Source organism: Balaenoptera physalus, assembly GCF_965194825.1.
Source record: "Balaenoptera physalus genome assembly, chromosome: 1".
Lineage (NCBI taxonomy): Eukaryota > Metazoa > Chordata > Mammalia > Artiodactyla > Balaenopteridae > Balaenoptera > Balaenoptera physalus.
The window spans coordinates 128,481,939-128,505,597 of NC_138882.1; the positions used below are offsets into that span (position 1 = coordinate 128,481,939).

Genomic DNA, 23,659 nt, shown 5'->3' on the forward strand with positions numbered 1-23,659 from the left:
GATTAGGTCTGTATTTACAAACATAGTATTTTTGTGAGGAGAATCTACTGTGTACCAGCCATTATGCCTGGTGATGGTATACAAAATGTAGGCGACAGCCTTTGAAATCAATTAGCTTTGTTAGGAAAAACAGATGGGACCACAACTAATTATAAAACAAAGTAATAAGTGCTATAATAGCAGGATATACTGGGCTATAGAAATATGGAAAAGTCATGGAAAGACTATGGTGGGGTTAAGGAGGGGGTTGGGGTGAAGGCAGATGACACAGAGCGAGATGGTGACATTTGACTTAGACCTTAAAGGATAAGTAGGATTTCACAACGTAGAAAAGTGAGTAAGGGCATCCAGGCAAAAGAAGCAACACGAACAAAAACACCAAGGCCTGATAGCCCAGTACAAATTTGGGGAGCTATAAGTTGTCCAGAGGATCTATGGGAAAACTGGAGAGACAGACTGGGCACAGAATAGGAAGATTCCTAAATGCCATATTAAGAAAACAGTTTAGACTTGATCCTATAGTCAATGGGGACCCAGCAAAGGATTTTTTTAAAGTAGAAATGTGACTTAATAAGATATGTATTCTAGAAAGAAAAAAAGAGACTGATAGCAGTGTAGAAAACTGGAATAAAATGGGGAAAGACTACAGGGAGGACAAGTAGAATGATCTTGGCAAGAGAAGATAAGGGCCTGAATTAAGATAGCAGCATTAGGAACGAAACGTTGGAAAAGACATTTTAGAAATATAATTGACAAGACGTGGTGACCCATTCATTCATTTATTTAACAAGTGTTTATTAAGCTCCTACTACATGCCAGGGACTATCGTAGGCTGTGGAGAGATGAAAGTGAACAAAAAGACAAAGTCCCTTCCTCCAGGGAAGGGGGTTGTACTGGGGGCATTACTGCAAGAATTTTAACCAATTAGCTTTGGAGGGTAGAGGTGAGGAGAGGAATACTGTCAAGAATTAGTTCAGGGACTTCCCTCATGGTCCAGTGTTAAGGTGTCCCCCTTACAGTGCAGGGGACACGGGTTCGATCCCTGGTCAGGGAACCGAGATCCCACATGCTGCGGAGCAACTAAGCCTGCGCGCCACAACTCCTGAGCTCGTGTGCCTCAACTAGAGCCTGCGTGCCGCAAACTACGGAGCCCACGCGCTGTGGAGCCCACACCGCAACCAGAGAGGGAAAACCCACACACCACAACTAGAGAGAAGCCCGTGCGCCGCAAGAAAGATCCGCGTGCCACAGCTGGGACCCGATGCAGCAAAAAAATAAATAAATAATAAATAAATCTTAAAAAAAAAAAAAGAATTAGTTCAAGTGTCTTAGTTTGAGTGAATGGGTGGACAGGGTTACCATTAAAAGCATGTTTAAGGGGTAAAAAATCGAGTTCAGTTTTGAACAGGTTTTACTAGCCGTCAGAATTACATTTGGGGTCTGGTTATACATGTACTAAGAATTATGGACTTTTAGAGCTCATTCGCTAAAGACCTTAAAGATCACTTAGTCCAACCCATTCATTTACCATATGAAAAAATGGGAGGCTCAAAAAGATTCAGTGACCGATCCAAGGTTGCAAACTGTTCAGCAGCAGAAGAAGGAACTAGACTCCAAGTTTGTTGACTTCTAGTCAACTACTCTTTCACTCCATCATTCTCCATTTTTACCTAAAAGTACATGAAATATATATATATGAATTGCATATATGTATACATACACAATATACTAATATTGGTATCAGCTGGCATAGCAATAAATGAGATAACCTTCAGAAAGTCTTTGAAAATGACTTAATGGCCTGATAAAATATGTTTCAATAATAGTGTATACTTTTGAGCTGTTATAATTTCCAGGTTGAATATTAAGGTATAAAAGCTCAAGCTGTGAAACAATATGTAAGTCTCATAGAGGAATATAATATTAAGTATAACAGATGGTCTTAAAATATGCATGCTAATGTTCCTGTTCTAGAATTTCATTGGACCTATGTTTGACCTCTAAATTTTCTAAATTTAATTACTTTACTTGACTTTTTTGATACGCTATTAAAATATTTCAAGATAGCAAATAATGCAGGAATCAAGAAAAGAATTTTAAATCATAGCTAGCTATCATTTACAATAACTATTTCATTGTGTTAATGTATTATCTCTTTTCTCAAGGAGAACAGAATTGTCAAGAAAGTGACAGCTTTAAATCTGCATTTCATTAAACTCAAGTAAATTCTTTGTCTCAACTTTTAAGAAGGTTTTAGACAGAACGCTTACCTATACACTAGAAGTAAATGTTAAAACCTACTTCTTTACAGTCTTTGGAACAAACAAAATTATTTTGAGCTTCATAAAATGTGAGCCTAAATTTTTTTAAAATTTATTTTTATTTATTTATTATTTTTGGCTGTGTTGGGTCTTCATTGCTGCGCGTATGCGCTTTCTCTAGTTGCGGCGAGCGGGGGCTACTCTTGGTTGCAGTGCACGGGCTTCTCATTGTGGTGGCTTCTCTTGTTGCGGAGCACGGGCTCTAGAGCGTGTGGGTGGGCTTCAGTAGATGCGGTGCTTGGGCTCAGTAGTTGTGGCTCATGGGCTCTAGAGTGCAGGCTCAGTAGTTGTGGCGCATAGGCTTAGTTGCTCCGCGGCATGTGGGATCTTCCCGGACCAGGGCTCGAACCCGTGTCCCCTGCATTGGCAGGCGGATTCTTAACCACTGCACCAGCAGGGAAGCCCCTAAATTTTTATCATTTTGCACTTGTACAAGAAATATAAACTTAAATATTATGTAACCTTATTACATTTAATGAAGGTTGTAACCTTATACTCTAAAAATTATATTACAAAACATCATGAACCTCATCACAGCTCAAAAGTATGAAACTAGATCCTATTTTACCTATTTAAAAGAGTGAGTTTTTTTCTGCTACCAATATATAATTCCTCACTTATAACCAAGAATCTTATTTTCAACCTGTTTTGACATGCTTCTGTATTAATATATAATACTTTGCACTCATATGACTGTGTGTAACATTTTCAAAAGAGCATTCACCATACTATGAGTCCCTGAAAGGTAAGAACTGTGCTCTAGTTGGTTCTTTATCTTTTGCGTCTCACGTAACAACTAGGACACAGTACAAACTCGATTCATATTTGAGCTAGTGAACAAATAACAAAGAGGAGGAAAACTGTCTGATCCAAAATCAGCCCAAATGAAACTTATGAATGATGTCTCTAAAAGGAGGGCTGATGATGAGGATGCATGAATGAATGAATGAATGAATGAACAAATGAACAAATAAATAAAATTATAGAAAGTAAAATAAAATGGAGTGAGTTTACATTAAACGAGATATCATGAAAAACCAGAAATTGGGCCTTCAGGATGTTGGCTTCCCAAGCAATTTCTGGAGGAGACTGGGCCTCCTCACCCCCTCTTCAAGTGGAAGATGGCCTTTCAATGAAGGACACAGCTGGGAATGGGAAGACCCAGGCCGCTGGCTCCAAACAAGTGACTGGGGCAGTGAGGTGGAAGAATAGTAGTTAACTCCACTTTATGACCAGTGTCTAAGGGTCACAAAAACTCTCCTAAACACTTAAGATGGGGAAGGAGTAGGATAATTTAAGAGTTCCTAGGAAAGGTTTCTTTCCCAGAAATATCTCCCCTATGCTTTCTAAAGTCCCACCAGTTAAAATATTTTTAGTTCTCAATACATGGTTCCTAATCAGCTCAATGGACACTAGCAATTAGTGTCAGTGAAAGTTAACCTCTCCTTCCCATTCCCATGATCAGATTATTTAAGAGAAGGATTGCTAACCAAAATATATCTTCAACATTTAATGTCCAGGTTCCTAATGCCAAGTCCAGCCGACTTTCCATCATATCATGGCTTCAGACTTGCCCTAATATTGATACTTAGATCAGGGACCTGCATATTCAAGTGTCTATGGTCAGGTAATGTAAGTTCATGTTATGTAGTATAATTGACAGGTAATATAAATGAGTGATGACTAATTGTCAAACAGTAAGGGATGGTGGAGACTATGTCAAAAGAAGAGTGTGTACCCTATCTGAGGAGGGAGCCCCTACTTAGTTCCAGGGTATTCTTGCTATGCAGAAATGTGGGCCCAGTTTTGCCAAGATCTTCCAATTTTTCAAGAGAGGCTGAAAATCCATATTTTAATATAAAATGTACAATTTTTAAGCATGTCTATGGCTGAAAGTGGCTTTTTGGCTCCCAATTTGTGGCCTTTGATCTAAATGAACAAGCATCATTGAGAAAATGCAAAGAGACAAAGGGGAGGCCTATTTTGGCCAGAAAGAGGGAGGCAGAGTCAAAGGGGAGAAAAGGGCAGGAAAGAGGCACAGAAAGGAAGGTGGAAGTCAAATTTCACCAACCTCAAAACCTGGCCTAGGGACCCCAAACTATCTGTCTTCTAATCTGAGAACAAAAAGGAAGAGATGAAGGAAGGAAAGAAAAAAAAAAAAAAAGAGGGGAAGGGAGAAAAAGAACCAACTCTTGAACACTTACTAGATGGCAGATGATGTATCAGATGCTTTCACATATGCACTTTCATTGAGATATGGTAATGCAAGAAAAAACATCCTATGCATGGGGAAAAGAGGGAACTATATCAAAATACTAACCGTTTATGTGTCAGATGATGAGAGCCCCCTTTTCAGTTCCCCACAATTTTTAACCATAAATATAATATGGTTGTATTAACTTTATAATAAAAAACAAATTTGACTGAAAGTTAAATAAATAAGTTGGATTTCTGGGTAAAAATCCACCCATCCTAGAGTGTAGAAAGTATACTACCATTAAGTCAAGCCAAACTATGTGCTGAGCATTTAAATAGAAAAAGAAAATACAACAACTCTAAGTGTATATAGATATGTAATCTTGCAATTATAAAACCAGAAGAAAGGGCTTCCCTGGTGGCGCAGTGGCTGAGAATCTGCCTGCTAATGCAGGGGACACGGGTTCGAGCCCTGGTCTGGGAAGATCCCACATACCGCGGAGCAACTGGGCCCGGGAGCCACAGCTACTGAGCCTGCGCATCTGGAGCCTGTGCTCCGCAACAAGAGAGGCCACGACAGTGAGAGGCCCGCGCACCGCGATGAAGAGTGGCCCCCGCTTGCCGCAACTGGAGAAAGCCCTCGCACAGAAGCGAAGCCCCAACACAGCCATAAATAAATAAATAAATAATTTTTAAAAAACCAGAAGAAAGAGAACATGAAAGAAACTATACAGGTGATGTAGACCACAGACAGATTAAATAAGAACAGAGATATGTGAAATTGTTAAGAATGCTGTAGGTCATTCTCCTTAATTATAAAGTTGACTACTAAGATGTTTTGTGTGTGTGGCCTACATACCATACAATGTACTAAGTCCTCTCTTCTATAAAATCTTTCAGACATCTGCCCATCTGTTACATACTTTTCTACATTTACTACATTGTTTTCTTTCTTTTAGGCATGTATTTTTATTTAAACAATACTTTTATTTGCCTTTAGGGTGTTTCAAAGGTAACAGTAGGTTTTCTTTTTTTTTCCTAAATAAAGTAGTATCTCATTTCAGGCCACTTGGGTTCTAAGCAATCTAAATTCCCAATTAATCTCTTCCAAATATACATATCCAGTTTTCATTCTGTTCACAAATGAAATCCTAACCCAAATTCCTCAAATGTAATTTCAGGGGAAAAATACTGTTCAAAAACCTAGATAATGCATTCCTTCGCTGATGCTAAATATAGTCATCTCAAGATGACATACATTTTGACAATGATCAGTCTTACATATCAAATTTTCAAAAATAGCACAGATTCCATTTTCAATGAGTAGGAAAAATTGCTATTCACTACATTTCAGCTTAAAATGGATTTAAAAGTGTGACTCTTTCATGAAAATAGAAATTACATCAATACTGTATCAACGTAAACTGGATTTAAAAGAATTTTGTTGTGGTTTTTGCTTAGGGCTCTTTAAGGGAGTCGTAGCAGACAAAATACAGAATTGCCCACATTTTTCTTTCAAGTATTCCCATCCAGAGTATAAAATATCTTCAAAAATAGGGGGCTAATAGCTGTGAGAAAGAATCTGACTTAACTACATTAAGTAATCAAAGTTCATTTATACTAAATATACCTCCTCAAAAAAAACCCTGTCCCTCAATTTGGTTGATAATGCACTTTTCCACCCTACCGGGCTTCAAAACTCAAAAGAATTTCAGAGACTTATGTGTATTCTGAGTTTTCTTATGGCAACCATTTAACCTGTAAAAGGACTGGAGGAGAATAATGTGGTTCACTCAATGACGGGTGACTAAGATGGTATAAATACCTGAGTTTATATAATCATGCTACCCAACACATAGTTATGTTGTGACTCGAAGGCCAATGGGCCCATACATGAACTCATTAACAAAATTAAGCTGGTGAATGATGCGCCCGTTGCTTTGCTCACGGAACTAAATTCTTTCTTATTATGGCTTAACTTCTTTTCTTTACCTGCCTCCAGCCCAAGGACAGACATTTTGTTAGGGCATATCTTTATGCTATTTTTATCTTGTTCTCGTTCTGTCCTCCCTCTCTGTCTCTCTCTCCCACTCTCTCTTCACCCCACCCCCCTTTCCAACTCTCTACGTTCGCATTATGGACCTTAAATTAAATAAATATGAATGAAGATCTTGAAGCCATTGCGATAATCAACTAACCTCTCAACTAGGTTATTTTCTTTATAAACGCCATTAATAATAAATTTTTAGCATTTGTAGAGCTTTGCAGAGTTTACAAACAGTTGGAATGGCTCGGCGTTTTCAAAAAGCATACAGAGAAGGGAGGTCTCGAGAGGTGACTACATCATTCACTCCAACTTCCAGCTCTAGTTGCACAACTCCCAACATCCGACATCGGTCAGAATCACGAAAAACTAGTCTGGAGGGAGGGGGCAGATGCTGGGCTGTTAAATCACATTTCAGTCCCCAGCCTCCACAGGGACCGATCGGGAATGATTTCTCTTAAAAACAACAGGCACTGCCGGCGGAGACGGAGACCGCGCCGGGGGCACGTGGTGGGGGACGACAGGGCACTTTACCTGCCGGGACCCCTGGGACAGAGCAAGGGGACCGGCACCCGCTCCACCGCCGTAGGGCTCACTCCCTGCAGGACCGAGAAAGCTCCCGAAACTGCACAGACAGGGCGCAAGCCGAGCTGAAGCTGCGGAGCCGGGCAAGGAAACCGTGGCCAGGAGCCCGAGGCCGGTGACCGCGGAGGCACAGCCAGGCCGACCCCGGTCCGCCCTCCGCCGAGCCCGCGGAAGCGGCTCCGAGGGCCGTTTCGCTCGCGCCGGGGGACCAGCGCGTCGCCACAGCTGGATGGAGCCGGGCCAGGAGCCGGGGCGCGCGTCCCCGCCGCCCCGGGGGAGCCGACGGCTCCGTCTCGGCCGCCCCCTCCCCACATCCCCCCGACTCCTCTCACCCGCCTCGAGCCGGCGACACGCGAAGGTCCGGGGTGCGCGCTGGCAGGCTCTGGGCGCCGGGGTGTGGTCAGGAGTCCTGGCGCTCCGGCCGCCGCCGCTCCAGCCGCTACGAGCCCTCTGGCCGCCGCCGGCTCCAGCAGCAAGTTTCCATAAAAGTCCTGGTGTGCAGCCTGTTCCCGCATTCCAGGCGGGCCCAACGCCGGCTGCAGCTGTTCCAAAACACGAGGCCAGTTCCCCCAACCCCCCGCCTCCGCCGTGTGGCCCGGAGAGGGGTGGAGAGTCCAGGAGGAAGGCGGGCGAGGGGGGCGGTGGCTGCCAACTTTCCGCCGGGACCTGCGGGTCGCCCGGCTCTGGGTCCCTGCGCTGACCCCCTCCCCGCGGGCCCGCCTCCACCTCCCGGCGGGGTCCGGGGAAGGCAGGCTGCCTCCCTTGTGGGAAACGGGTGCTACCGGAATGGAATTCAGAAACACGCGACGGCCGCCTCGCCGCGACCCGCAGCCGCTTTGCGCTGGGCCCGCTTCTCAGCTGCCCGACCGGTCCTGGTGTCTACGAAGCCGAAGCACTGCCTTATCTTCATCCAGAGCGTCGACCCTCGGCCAACCTTCCTTTTACTGTTGAGAGCACAGGGCAGCAGACCGGGGACCACTTCATTTGTCTGTTGCTCTCCTTTTCTTGGTTCTGGTCTTCAACTCCAAAGAGAATGGCTGATAGAGAAAAGTGGAAGAAAGAGGGGGGAGGGGGCGGGGAGGAGGAGGCATAAAAATAAATAATATTTATATAATCTTCCAATTTTCCTTAATTGAAGGCAAATCATCTCTGGTCTTTCTAAACCTACATTAAGGCATCTTGCAAATATTAGCACCACAGAACTTTTCAATCTGGACCACCAGACTGCCAATTAAACCCATCAGACAACCCACATTAAAACCTGAAATACTCATCCAGCGGCGCCATTTTCCTGGTGGGGAGATCTTCAGTTCTTCACTGCGTGCATAAAATGAATATAAATTTAATGAATGAGTGAATGAATTAACAAAATCAAACTAGCATCCACACAGATAAGCCGGGGACAACCACCTCCAATTTCCAGCCCTGGGCACAGTGGTGCTCAGGTTATATTTTCAGGGATTTTGAAAAAGGCCTTCTGGTCTTAACTAAAACTTTCCTTCTCCATCCCATCCCCATACACTATTTACTCGGGATGGAAATTCTTTTAAGAGGTATAAACCATTCATTCTTCAATTACAGAAAAGTTCTAGATTGGTAATTAAAACAGCTATTTAAACTTACTCTAATACAGATTAGCGTGGCCTGGATGATCTAGCTTGTTCCCTTGCACCCGTCAATCCCATCACCCTAACCTTCTTCAGTTCATGGAATTTTCCGTGGTCATTCTGGCTGCAGGGCCTTTGCATAAGCTGTTCCCTCTGCATGAAATTCTCTTTCCCTGGACTCTTCACCTACCTAACTTCAACATATGCTTTTGCTGTCTGCTTGTATGTTGCTCTCTCAGAGAAGCCTTCCTTTTACCCCAATCTTTATCAGTACCCCCATTATAAATTCTCACTCCACCCTTTTCTTCCTTACACTTACCAATTTATAATTAACACATTTATATTTATGACTTAAAGGAGTAGAAACTGTCTTAACTGATCCACTCAGATTCACCAGATACAATAAAGCTCTTCATTCTTCCTATAAACTCTGCTAGCTACCCACAGCATGCAAGGCCTACCTCTTCTCCCCTCAATTCATCATTCATTCATTCAACAAATATTCAGTTCTAGATACTTAGGATACAGCAGTCACAAAACAAATAAAAAGCCCTGCCATCATGGGACATACATTTTAGTGGAAGAGGGCAGCCAGTAAGCAAATAAACAACTAAGTGGTATGCATTAGAGATAAACCACAGCAGAAAAGTAGGGAATACTGGGAACGGAGTGGGAGAAAAGTGGTCCAGAAGGAGGTGCAAAAGCCCCAGGAAGGATCCTATCTGACATGTTCTAGGAAGAGCAAGAAGGCTTCTGTGGGTGAAGCTGAGTAGGCAAAGGGTGAAATAATACTAAGTGGAGTGGGGCAGGAGATAGACCGTGAGAAACCTTTTTTACATTGTAAGGACTTTGGCTTTTACTCTGAGTAAGATGGGTGGCCACTGGTGGATTGTGAACAAAGCAGTGACATAATCTGACATATTTTTAACATGCTCACTCTGGTCAATGTGCTGCAAACACACTAAATGAAGCAGGGAGACCAATTAGGAGGCTTCCAAAATAATCAGGATGACAGGTAATGGGAGTTCGGACCAAGATGATAGTTCTGAAGGTAGTGAGAAATGCCTGGCGTATTTTTTTTCTTGGTACTTTTTAAAAAGTGGAACTGGTAGGATTTTGGTAACAGATTGAGTGTGAGATGTGAGGAAAAGAAGTTTGGGGCCTGAGGAACTGGAAAAATGTTTTCATTTACTGGGATGAGAAAGATGGGGAGAAGGTTTAGGCTGGTGTGGTCGGGAGCTCCGGTTTGGACATGCTAAGTCTGAGAAGACTATTAGAAATCCAAGATTTGTCTATCCGTGTAAACATTCCTTGTATATTTATCATGAATCGATTAGATTTGTTCTCAGACTTGATTACATCAGTTGCATGTTCCTGAAATCACACAAACATTACAAAAAGGAAGAAATACAAAAGCAAAAATAAACAGTTAATAGTTTTTATAAAAGCTAAGTTGAATGCTTTGAAGACGTAATAAAAGCAAATAGCTTATAAACATTACCATCAAGCTAGGTGTGGGGAAGACAAATGTAAAAGATTGGGTAGAAAATTATGAAAACCTAGGGGGATTTGGGACTCATTGCTTTTCATGTAACTTTTTCTCCTTTAAATAAGGGAAACGGGAAAACCCAGATGATGATTTTGAGGTATAGTTTCTACAACAAAGACATCTCAGAATACCCAGTAGATCCATACTCCCAGTAAAGGCCTTCACCCTACCTCAAAAGATTGGTCCAAGAATGTGCACATATTCATTTAAAATTAAAATGTCTACATTATCTATATACAATTTATTATGATTCCCTGGTGTGATATCCAGCCACCAAAATAACCCCAAATGATCCCGCCTCCTTGTCTTTCCACCCTTGTGTAATCTCCTCCCACATTGTGTCAGGGTTGGTCTGTGTGACTAATAGAATATGGCACAAGTGATGGTATGTCCCGTTCAAGTCTAGGTTATAAAAGATACTGTGTCTTTTGCCTTGATATCTCTTGGATTACTCACTCTGGGGAAAGCCAGCTGCTATATTTTAAAGATACTCAGGCAGCTCTGTTAAGAGGCCCACATGGCAAGGACCTAAAGCCCCCTGACAACAGCCATGTGAGTGAGCAAATCTTGGAAGCGAATCTTCCAGCCCTAGTCAAACCTTCAGATGACTGCAGTCTCAGGACAGACCCTAAAACCCTGGACCACTAGAACCAGCCGTTCCTAAATTCCCAACCCTCAGAAACTATGGGAGGTAATGCTCGTTGTTTAAAGCTGCTAAATTTGGGGATAATTTTTTATGCAGCAATAGATAACAAATGCACCTGCTTTAACCTACTTTTAAAAAAATTATCCATCTGCTACCACACTAAGCACTCAGTCCTTTTTAAAGTCCCTGGGCGTATTCTCTCACAGTGTTATTAAATAAAAGAATTAGCAAAATTCTAGATGTCACATATTTCAGGTGCTTTCAAATGTCGAAGTTCTTCTCTATATTTAAGTATTATAGTATTATTTCAAATAGCAAATTACAAAAGTTCTGTAATTTCCTATATATAAGTATACTTTGTGAAAGGCTTTTGTGACACACATAAGAGACAGTTAAAAGCAAAATGTTGAGGTGGTATTTGATATACCAGTTGCCTTGCTGTGGCTTTTAAGTACAGAATAAAAAGCATCATAGAAGGAAGGTTTGCTTTTTTTTTTTTCCTGTACTGGAATTCAGTCCTTTCCTGCCCAAATGATAAAGGTTACTTAAGGGTTTTCACTGTTCAAAGGTAGAAAAAAACAAAAAAAGAACCTCATCAGACAAAAGAGCTGAGGAGCCTGATCAAAGATGTCAGTAGCATGAGGACAGAAAGAGATTAAAGGAGAAGTGGCAGGGTAAAGTGTCACAGAATACAGAGTGTAGGAAGAAACACTACATAAAAAATAGAAGTCAAAAGCAAGAACAGTAGGAAACACAGCTGGATAAACCAAGTGAGTTTATAACGATTTCCAGCAAAGCCCTACAAAGAGTGTAACAATAGGACACTGAGACTCTTGTAGAGGAGTATTTTAGACAAACATAAAAATTCGGAGAGACATGTTTAAAGGGCAAAATATTAAGTTCATGTAGCAGGGTCAAAGAGGACGGCCTGAGACGACAGGAGGATGGCAGATGACAAAGAAAACAGAAGATGAGATTGAGACATGGATGTTTCCCATTCCATCTCCAACCCTATATCCTTGCTAGGAAAAAATTTAACTCGTATTTGTATGGTTCGTTTATTAAGTAATATACTTAAGTTTATGTTTGGTTTAACAGTCTAAAAATATAACTATATACATTTATCTATACTGTAGAGGTTTATTCTAAAATAAACCTCTTCATTAAAAAGTCCCAAATCGAGAATACTGTTTTTATCACGAGATAAACCCTTCTCACCATCCGGAGTCTTCAGTGGTATCCAGGCAGCATCCCTCTCCTTGACTAAATGTATCTGAACCAAGAAGTGGTGGGCAAGGGGCGTGTCTGAATAGGGAAGGATGCACGTACACCAATAAGATAAATTTATATTGTGTTTGATGGCAATTTTAACCAAAACACTTTAAATTATTAATAAAAAACCACAAGTACTTTGCCTTTATTGATCACAAAACTGTTTTCTCTCCCAGTTAGTACGTAAAGAAAACATACTTTTACACTTGATTTCAGTATTTCTGCAGTGTTCTGTATTCTCCATGCCTGTATATGTGGTCTTATGGAGACTGAAAGCTCCCATAAGGTAGGTAGGGTTTGCTGAGACAAGTGTGACCTTGCAAATATATATAAGCATTGTATAAAATATTCAATACATCAGCAAGATGTACCATCACTTTTTTATTTGGCATAAGTAGAAATACATCCATGTTACAGTGCTTATTTTGGCTAAAGAGCCAGTGCTATTTTTTTCTGCTACTGTAGTGTTTCACTTTTACATAAATTAATAAGTGCAGTCCTTACATATAAGAAATAGACACATTTACTGTCATCAGCCAAGTAAAGCTAATACACGGTTGTTCTCAAACTAAGCAAAACAATAACATAATATAATCATTAGGAACAAAGAAAGGATGCCCTTATTTCCATTAATCACAGAGACTATACAAATTCTTAAGTCTCACATACAAAGGTATTTCTAAATTTGATTAATCCAAGCAAAAAAATTTTTTTTAACTCAGCCTAATTCTTACAACCACTTTGAAATATATATTCCAAATAATTTCCTAATATGTGTTCATATTAAAATAAAAGCAAATTATGTTATGAACATAATTTAAAATTTCTAATTATGAAAGGTCACAGAGAAGTATGTTAAGTGTTACTTTGGCATTCCTATCTCACAGGTTTAAAGGAATGATAAACTAAAGAATTCTTTTGTAATGCAAATAATCACTCCCTAGATAATCATTTAAGCGGAAAATATTACATCTTAAGGCAAGAAAAAGTCTGTAAATATTTTTTATAAAGTCAGTTAATTCAACAAATTAATAGAATCACAATAAATATATACAAATAAAAAAATTCTTTATGAGAAGGAAAAAGTTCTTTGGAGCTGACTATAACAGTATGAAAAACTTGCCTTCTTTTTAAAAAGAATCTCATTTTGACATTTAATAAACATATCACAATCCTCCAAGAATAAATAACTAGGCTTTTAGTTGAACAAAGATGTAGAGAAACCAAAATAGAAAAAAAAAATCATCAAATATAAATCACCTGAACACTTATCTTTTTCCTTCCAGAAAACAGGAGGAAAAAAAATCCATTTTCTCATGATTAATTCAAGGTCCTCTTATAATTCACATAGGGAAGCAGATGGTAGAACTCACGGTGGCAAAGGCAATATTCTGATAATACTACCATGAAGAAGTGTTAAATAGGGTTTTATCCTAAAAGGCTCTGGACTAATTTACTTACTTTTTATTTTTTGAAACATTGCTTTTACCTATTTAACCCAATTTCAAGGCAAACTGAAATTGGAACATACGCCTCAAGCACTCTTCAGTGGTCAGAAACATTTTTAAGAGCTGTTTCTTTAGAAAGGTCAAGTTTCTTCCCTTATAATAGAGAGGTTTTTTTCTATACCTACTACCTTGAAAGTCTATTTGGTCATTCTTGTCTCTTGAGTCAAAGGCCACATAGAAAGCCTCTTCCTAAGGTAGTAGCTTCTGAACTGACCAGAAACTAATCAACCTCAAGCACTGAATTTGACAAAACAACCTCTTAAATATGGGCAATTTCTTTTTGTTTTTTTAAGGTGAAATGTAGAAGAAAAAACACCTTCTGGAAAGTCATTCATCTTATCTGATGAAATAAATTTCCCAGAGTTGTTTCATGTACTAGCAGCATTATTAAATAGTGCAATTCTTCAAAACAGATTTCAAACAATATCCTCCTCAAATAAAAAAGTAATTAAGTTTACTTATAGCTTTGTTTATAAAACCACAGCTTAAAACATTCAGCCCCCCAAACAGGAAAATTAACATAAGCAATAACTATCTTGCTTATACAATGATGGGAATGGGTGTGTGCACACATGTGTGTATGTGTGTGAATCATTCAAGGCCAGTGGTACCTCAACAAGAAACCAAAATACAGGATACAAATTAAAAAGTAAAATATTACATAATGGAATTTTTAGCTTTGATACCTCTGAAGATACTCCTCCATCAACAATAAGAATTATGAACAGCCAAGTGTTAAATTAAGAATATATGTAATATATGTAAGAGAAGTCAAGGAACTATATACTCAAAATATATTAGAGCAATATTTCATATTGTTTAATGTTGTAACCTACACATTATGGAACACAGCACATGCAAACAGCATAAAGGTTCTGAATGTCCTATTTTGTAACTAATATTACATAAATGTGGCACATATATAAACTTAAAACCTTAAAAGATTATGCTTCTTTCCCCACTTTTCATTTTCTATTCATTCATCAGAAACTAGGCACTTTAAAAATGCACTTAAAAAAAATATATTTTAGATCCTTCTGGATAACTCACTTCTAAAATGAATAAAGCCCCCTTTAGGAGCAAAATCAAGAAATCCAATCCACTGTTTTACTCAGACAGCCACTCTAAATAAGTGGCATATGATTTACACACAAAATTAATACAACTCTGAAAGTATCTAATATACTCTGAAGAACCTTATTCATATGAACAACCCACTTGTTCATATAGCTATCATAAAGGACAGGAAACATACTTCCATACCATTAAAAAATATTTTGTTATATATTCAGGGGGAAAAACCTTCTTTAAGACCTCCCTAAGATTCAAAGTATCAATGAATAACTTAAAAATATGGTTATAATATGACAAATTCTCAGTGTGCTAAGTTCTCTGTAGAAACAACTAAAAGCCATGCATAAGGAGAAAGAAGAAATGATTTTACTGTATCAAGATTAATACCCTAGGATGTTGGGAGATAGTCTCAAAACTACATGGAAAAATTTTAATTGCCTGTCATAGTTAATAAATGTTATATTTTTAATCAATATTCATTCAAGAGAAATGTTCTAATCTACACCAAGATAAAAGAAATTTCTTCAGTCTCTCTATTGTAACATAGGACCAACTGTAATGTATTTTGGAAACTTCAGTAAATCTAATATAAACTTGTAACTTGTAAACTTCTCAGTGGCAATTCATTTAAATGTTCTGTAACGATACTCGGCTATTACAGTTTCTTTGATTCAAATACTTAAGCAAATGCACAAGCAATAACATAAGCAGTACGTATTAAACGCCACTATTGCCTAAACCTGACTGAACAACAAATAACTTTACCATTAAAAATACATTTTCAGGCAAAGTTAACTTTGTTGGCACTAGGAGTAATATATTCTTGCATGTGTGGGCCATAAAAGTCTTGGCTAAAGTATATATATTCCAGGTGCAAAGCATAAAAACAAAGCTTTTGAGAATGAAACTGGACATTTCAGACAGCTTCAAGACAAAAAATCAATTAACTCCCAAGTACTGGTTTCAATTCAAGCAGTATTTCTGTAAAATATACATTTCACAAAGATTATTACCTAAAGATTAAAAAAAAACACTTCGGATACACTACATGGGGATTAATGACAGAACTTCTGTGTAAGTACAGTACAATCACTCATTCTTTACTAGGTTTTTTTTTCCTCCCTGAGTCCATATCCACCAATTCTGTGTAATATATATTATAAAATCAATAGTTACCTTAAAATATTTCATAGCACACTGAAATTGTCTAATTTTTATGGTACTTATTGTACTTTGGCTTCTAATAGGCCACTGGGCATAACATGACTGTGACTACTTATACAGCTACTTGTATGCCTCAGCGCATCGGCTCCAAGATAGGCCATTAAAAGTTCAGTGCGGCGAATAAGCAACTGCATGAGGTCTTCAGCCAAAGTCTCTATACTGGAATAGCGTACCTTCTCAAAATCAAAAATGTCTTTGAGAAAGAAAAGAACTTGATTCTGGAAAATGAACACAAAACAAATTGGCACTTATTAGACCGAAGTTATATTAAAACTAAATAGTTACTAATATTGTAACAAACATTGAATTAGGGGTCAGTTCCACTACTAATTTCAAATCTCAATAGAAAAGGAACCTTGAACAAGTGATTAAACCTTTTTGGGGAGTCTCATTTTCTTTTTCTGTAAAATAAGGGATAAGTACTACTTGTCATTTTTACTAGTCAGGGCTGATGTAATGATTAAAAAAAAAAAATCTCGGGAGGGTGGGAGGGAGATGCAAGAGGGAAGAGATATGGGGATATATGTTTATGTATAGCTGATGCACTTTGTTATACAGCAGAAGCTAACACACCATTGTAAAGCAATTATACTCCAATAAAGATGTTAAAAAAAAAAAAAATCTCTGGGAAATGCCAGTAAATACTAAAGCACTATATAAACGTAAGGGGCTACTATTAGTCCTTTCCCAATAATTGAAGTTTGCATTGTTACCTATGAGCACTGGTAATACTTTAAGACAGAAGAGTAAACTATTTCCAATAATTATAACTTATAAATTTCAAATGTTTATTTTTCTGTACCAAAAAAGACTTAAGACATGTGAAAAATAAAAATAATTTCAGGTCTCAAATCAGTGGAAGATCATGAAGGATATTTCACTTCAGTAACTTAATACTTATGCTGAAACCCATTTTAAGCAACTTGTATACTACTAAGTAAGTCTCAGGTTGTTATGCCATGATGGAAAACAAAGTAATTCCAAAGAACAATAAAACAGGAATATTTAATTTCTATCCTACAGAAATCAACTGTTAAGAAGTACTAAGAAGGCACAGTTCATAGATTTCATTGGATTTTACATCTGGCAGGGTCGCTGGCAATCAACCTGTATGGTCCCCTCATTTTATGAAGAGAAGGAGGACAAAGTATGATTTGCCCACAATCAGAGTGCTCATTAATGGCATACTTAATTCCCAGTCCAAACTTTTCCCTCTAAACACATACCTTACACTTGAGAGGTCAAGTAAATTAATCAAAAATTGAGTTTTCAATGACAGTAAAAAAAAAAAAAAAGTCCTAACCCATTTACATAAATGCTACATTAACGGCACATAAACAAAATAATTTAATTTTTTAAGTGAAGGGTATAGAGAAACATCCAAAGTTTCAAACATCAAAAACTTTCAAATTCATACTTGATTATGTTTACTTTTATTTGCTCCTTGAAACTCAGCCTAAATTCAGGACTATTAAATAGTGAGACTTTTCTTGGCACTGTGCCAGGCAGAAATTCCCGCAACAAGAGGCAACTTGTGTTTTGGTAAATTTAAACTGATTTTGGAATACAATTTTAACATCGCACCTTATTTCTCACAGCTGGGATTTTATCATTCATATTACCTTGAACTAGAACTTATTTCTGAATTGCCACATGTGCAATAAAGACAGATATTATTTGTTTTACAAATTTCAAAAGTGTCCAGGCATGCAGAACTGTCTATAGCAATTTGTTTAACATTGTAGCACATATGAGAACATGTACACATTACAGAAGGAACCGATAAGGTGAATGGACTTGCTCAATCTTCTCCAGGATAAAGCACCAAATCTATATAATACTGTTTCACTGTCATGGGTGACTTTTATAATCTTACATTTAAACAACATTCTTCTACAAAACCAAAACCAAACAGAATAAAACTTCATCTGTTTTTCAGTTTAGAAAAAAGAAATGATTCAATGACTGAACATACCTTAAAGAAGCAACATAAATCATAGAGAGAATTTCTAGGACCCAAAAAGCCCCAGGCTAGGACAGGGCTGATGTGCTCACAAATGGCATAAAAATGGGCAAAAAATCCATCTGGGATCTGTTACGAAGTAAAGGAGAATCAAGTTATTTTTACCTTCTTGCATTTGCTTGCTATCCATCATATAACCAGCTCTTTTTGAGGGCAGACCAAGGGTCAATGATAAGCTAGCTTAATAAGACAGTTAATACACAAACAAGTAACTGTTAAGAGTCACAGAATGCTTTAAGTAGATTTCATATCCTAGCCAACAGTCTCAATTTGCTGAAAACATTATTTCTTAAAGGCATTTTTACCTCATAAAAAAGCAATCACAGTGCTGTAACGAAGCAATAACAAGAATGCTACAATGTTCCTTAGCAGTATAATTTTTAGGATGAATGAGACTACCATGGTTTTAGCTAGTTCAGTAGAATTTAAGAAATTCTACTCAATCACTTAGATTATCTGAAAAAGACTAAAATGAATTTTTAATTGATTAAGCACAAAAATATGCTAGAATTTTAGCACAAAAAAAGTTAGAATTCTAACTTTTAGTTAAGGAACCAGATATTATTGAAGCATTTAATTAAAATATGCTAGAATTTTAGCACAAAAAAAGTTTTGTGCTAAAATGCTAGAATTCTAATTTAATTTTAAAATGCTAGAATTTTGTGCTAAAAATATGCTAGAATTTTAGCACAAAAAAAGTTAGAATTCTAACTTTTAGTTAAGGAGCCAGATATTATTGAAGCATTTAACTATGCAATGCACCTTCTTGTGAAATAGTAATACATACAGTTGTGATTTGGGAAACTCTCTAAGTTTATTAATAACTTTCTAAATTTCCTTTGTTAAATAACATCCTGTGAGATTTTGTCGTAGCATCTACTGGGGATAAGTATGCCTTAAGATCCTGTCTCTTGGAGGAGTTATCTTCTATTTTACAGGCTCCAAGACATCTTTTAAACCTCAAATTAAAAATACATTATAACAGCAGTTACCATTTAATGAGTCCCCACTATATACCAGACAATGTGCTAGGTTCTAGTTAATTTAATAAAATGTTCCTGAAAAATTAGGTCACGTTAATATTATTTTAACATGTAAAAAGTGAGGCTTCAGAGGGGTTTAAAAACCTATCCTAACTCACATACAGCTAGTTAGTAAAGGCCAAAAAGTTATCACGGATACATGGACTGTAGTCTAAGAGATGTTCTGCATATATTAAAATTCTAAATCCCATACTTATATTAACTATATATATTAACTATAATAGGAATTCAGACAGGTAAGAAGTTAGCATAGGCTGAAGTAGAAGAGTCAGGCTTCACCAAGGAATAACGTGAACTGAAACAGTAGGTAAGATTTATTTAAGTAGACAGGATAGGGTATGACATTCCAGGATAGGAAATAGTTCCCTAAGACGTAAGATATATAGGTATCTGTGGATACAGGAAGAATATTAGTCCAAGGCATGAGATTTATACTAAGAAGTAAGAAATAAGGTTAGGTATAATGATAATAATATTACTATCATTATTATTATAGAAACTACTACTTATTAAACTCTTTTTTATATTTACTCTTTTTTTTTTTTTTTTAGAACATTAGAATCAGAAGCGACCTTTTTTTTTTTTTTTAATATATATATAATTTATTTATTTTATTTATTTATTTTTGGCTGTGTTGGGTCTTCATTTCTGTGTGAGGGCTTTCTCTAGTTGTGGCAAGCGGGGGCCACTCTTCATTGCGGTGCGCGGGCCTCTCATTATCGCGGCCTCTCTTGTTGCGGAGCACAGGCTCCATACGCGCAGGCTCAGTAATTGTGGCTCACGGGCTTAGTCGCTCCGCGGCATGTGGGATCTTCCCAGACCAGGGCTCGAACCCGTGTCCTCTGCATTGGCAGGCAGACTCCCAACCACTGCGCCACCAGGGAAGCCCTATATTTACTCTTAATTTTATGTTTTATCTCATTTCATCTTTACAGCAGCTCTATGAGGTAGGTATTAACTTCATTTTGCAAACAGGAAAACTGAAGGTCAGCTGACAGTAACTTGCCTATGATCATAATAGCTAGTGTGAAAATCAAACCTAAGTCTACAAGTCTGTTCCCCAGCCCTTAACCAGTGGTTCTCAGATGTTAAGAGTTTCTAATCATTAGGGGAGCTTGCTTAAAACACAGGGTCTTTAGAATCATTTTTTATACAATTTTTAAAGGTTACATCCCATTTACAGTTATTACAAAATATTGGCTATATTCCCCATGTTGTACAATACCACCCTGTACAACATCTTTGAAATAAGAATTATGCAAATATATGGTTTCCAGAATTATTTTTAACAAGCACTTTCTGCAGATGCTGTGAGAACTATGCTCCAGAAACACTGCACTTGGCAATACTATCTCAAAGGTATAAGGCTCAGACTTAGAAATATGGACATGACAAAATACTATAGGTCAGTGGGCAAATAATAATAAAATAATAATAACCTACAGGTCCATAATGCACTGTGTCAAGCACTGTTCTAAGACATTATACTTAATCCTCAAAAAACCCCATGAGGTAGAAACTATGCTCTTCTTTAGAGATGAGAAAACTAAGGCATAGAGAGGTCAAGACTTGCCTGAGGTCATAGCTGGTAAGTGGCATCTGAACTCAGGCAGCCTCACCCCAGAGTCCGTCCTCCTTTACCACAGGAGTGTATGTGAGAGCAGTGTGTGGTGGGTGAGATGGCCTGGAGGGTGTGGGGCGTGGGAGCAGGATATGACTTTGAGATGTTTTTTGGTAGGCACTCTCAGTTGAATAAAGCAGCTAATCATTCATCATTTCTCAACTGGATTACATGAAGTGGAATCCACTATGCTAAACAATTTTTTTAATCTTAAAATATCATTAAGTGAAAAAACAAAAGTCTATTAGCGCTGTTTGCAACTTTAAAAACAGAGAAGCCAACCCAGTGCCAACAGATCCCTCATCCAGCTTGAGGGACAGTGCTTATGAGCTGCCATCCCCCGCTGAGAACTGACTCACAAGTCTCTTTGACAGGAGCTTCAAATTACTTTACAAAGAAGTCCAAGACATAATGAATTTTACCTTCATCTGTTGCCTTTTCTGTTTCAACACTGACCAACAACTTGAAGCCACAGCCTAAACATATACAGAGGAGAAAAAGCAAGATTTAAATTTATAACTATATAAACTTGCCATTTAGAAAAGAGTGACTTTTATTAGAAATTCAAAGTTTAAAGATCTAAAATGTTTAAAACATTAACTAAAAAGAACTAGTCCATGTTCCTTCTATTGTTTGTAAATATCAGTGAAAAGATGTTTATAAATTTTAAAATTAAATACAAAGCCACCAAAAGAAAAAGGGTGGACTCTGGTGACAAGGAACTTGGTAATTATAGTTCAAGTAATATTTTTTTCTTCAAGAATAGTAGTGCTGGAAATAGCTGTGAGTTGAGCCAACAGTCTTATTCAAATAAAGAACTAAGAAACATAACCATAATGAGAGGGACAAAAACACCCAAGTGAGTCCTGAAAGAATGTGACCCTACTCTGGCATGACCCCACTTCGATCAGCGTCACCGTCCCAAATCAGTTACAGAAATGGAGACATGTATCTTTTATGGTTAAAACATACTTTGAAGGAAAAGTATTATAATATATATATTTTTTTTCCTCCAAAAAAATATATATCATCTTTTCACTGAAATTGCTATATTTGTTTAGTCATAGAGCCATTTCAGTTACAGATAATTTTTTGTTAGGCCTGAACTAGTTTGAAACCCAAGTGTTTTTTTGAGATCTGAAGAAATACTGGGTCCTCCAGGTCAAGGCAGGGACTGACAGAAAAGCCAAAAGGAAAATTTCATCTTCAGATGTTATATATCATACACATCTGATCCCAATATCAAAGGATGAGCTCAGCTTCCATAACAGTCGTTCTACAGGCAGACACATATATATAAATCTTATTCATCTTCCTAGTTCTTTTAAAAAATATATTTGTTTATTTATTTATTTGGCTGCACTGGGTCTTAGTTGCAGCACGCGGGATCTTTTAGTTGCGGCATGCAAACTCTTAGTTGCAGCATGTAGGATCTAGTTCCCTGACCAGGGATCGAACCTGGGCCCCCTGCATTGGGAGTGCGTTGTCTTAACTGCTGAACCACCAGAGAAGTCCCCATCTTCCCAATTCTGACTAATTTTCATCAAATTTAAATGGTTGAGAAAGGTAAACCACCACTTACAGTTTCTTTGAAGGAGGAGTTTAGCCAGCGATTATTTACTACATTCTGTATGGATGTGGGTGGGTTTTCTAAGTCTTCAAAGGAATCCATTAATATAAAATCCAAAACAACATCATAAAAATTTAGATTTTTCACCTGCATTAAATTATAAGTTAAAACAGAAATTATTACTACATAGAGCTGAAATGAAGTCTGAGCCAGGGCTTCATATCGATACATTACAACAGCAGTACATTTTTAATTGAATCAGATTATATCTCTGACAAAAACAGAGGAAGAAGAGAGACAACTATGAGAACAACTCACCACCAGAAATTATAATTCACATGATAGCTGTTCCCTCCTAGATCCTATCAGGTGAAATTAATCTCTCCCTCCACTCTATTCTAGGAGTCCTTGTTCATGCCTTTATTGGGTTGGCCAGAAAGTTTGTTTGGGTTTTTCCATAAGGTGTTAAGGAAAAACCCGAACGAACTTTTTTTTTTTAAATGTGATGATCCATTTATTTATTTATTTATTTATTTATGGCTGTGTTGGGTCTTCGTTTCTGTACGAGGACTTTCTCTAGTTGCGGCAAGCGGGGGCCACTCTTCATTGCGGTGCGCGGGCCTCTCACTATCGCGGCCTCTCCTGTTGCGGAGCGCAGGCTCCAGACGCGCAGGCTCAGTAATTGTGGCTCTCGGGCCTAGTTGCTCCACGGCACGTGGGATCGTCCCAGACCAGGGCTCGAACCCGCGTCCCCTGCATTGGCAGGCAGACTCTCAACCACTGTGCCACCAGGGAAGCCCCACCGAACGAACTTTTTGGCCCACCGAATATTATGGTATCCACAATGCTCATTCTGTTCTGTCATTTAGTTACTGGTGCATCTGCCTGTCTTCCCCACCACATCATGAACCTCTCGCTCTTTCATTCATTCATGCAAATTGTATTGTACTACATGCTGTACCAGGTGCTGAGACTTCTACAGTAAGCAAACTATATGCTTAGAGGTTAGTGGGGAAAAGACAGCAATAAATAATTCCACAAATATACAATTAAAACTGTGATAAGCACAGTAAAGGAAAAAGTACACGGTACTGTGAAAGCTTATGATGGAGCTTCTAATCTAGACTGGATGTCAGTGAGGGCTTTTTTCAAGGAGTGAGGCAAGCCAAGTAAATGAAATACCCTGTCAAAGACTTGAAGGTAAGAAAGAACACAGTGATGTTGAGCCAAAGAGTATCACTGAAAGTGTGCCGCAGCTCTCTACAGCACAGGGGTGAGTGCCTAGAGACAGGAGGAAGGGCCAGCTCCTGCACAGTTTATGGCCCATGTTAATGACTTTGGATTTTATCCTCACAGTATTTAGGGGGGTAGTGGTG

At 38.2% G+C, this 23,659-nt stretch overlaps 2 protein-coding genes across 14 annotated transcripts in view; both read right to left on the reverse strand.

Moving 5' to 3' along the window:
- Positions 1-7,802, reverse strand: part of NEXN (nexilin F-actin binding protein) — a 56,905-nt gene extending 49,103 nt beyond the window's left edge. For 6 of the 8 annotated variants that reach the window (XM_082419677.1, XM_082419679.1, XM_082419675.1 and 3 more), the window contains exon 1: positions 7,483-7,802. In XM_082419677.1, the coding sequence (XP_082275803.1) occupies positions 7,483-7,661 (179 nt within the window). In that variant the 5' untranslated portion in view covers positions 7,662-7,802. Of the gene's footprint in view, positions 1-7,478 lie in introns of all 8 variants that reach the window. The other 2 variants (XM_082419681.1, XM_082419678.1) reach the window with 1 other exon arrangement.
- Positions 7,803-8,300: 498 nt separating this feature from the next.
- The window catches only part of MIGA1 (mitoguardin 1), a 94,030-nt gene continuing 78,671 nt past the window's right edge, over positions 8,301-23,659 (reverse strand). For 4 of the 6 annotated variants that reach the window (XM_082420133.1, XM_082420130.1, XM_082420129.1 and 1 more), the window contains 4 exons: positions 22,296-22,430; positions 21,136-21,189; positions 18,002-18,118; positions 12,589-16,244 (listed from right to left, as the gene is read on the reverse strand). In XM_082420133.1, coding sequence (XP_082276259.1) covers positions 16,026-16,244; positions 18,002-18,118; positions 21,136-21,189; positions 22,296-22,430 — 525 coding nt within the window. In that variant the 3' untranslated portion in view covers positions 12,589-16,025. Of the gene's footprint in view, positions 12,254-12,588; positions 16,245-18,001; positions 18,119-21,135; positions 21,190-22,295; positions 22,431-23,659 lie in introns of those variants that run through there. The other 2 variants (XM_082420132.1, XM_082420131.1) reach the window with 2 other exon arrangements.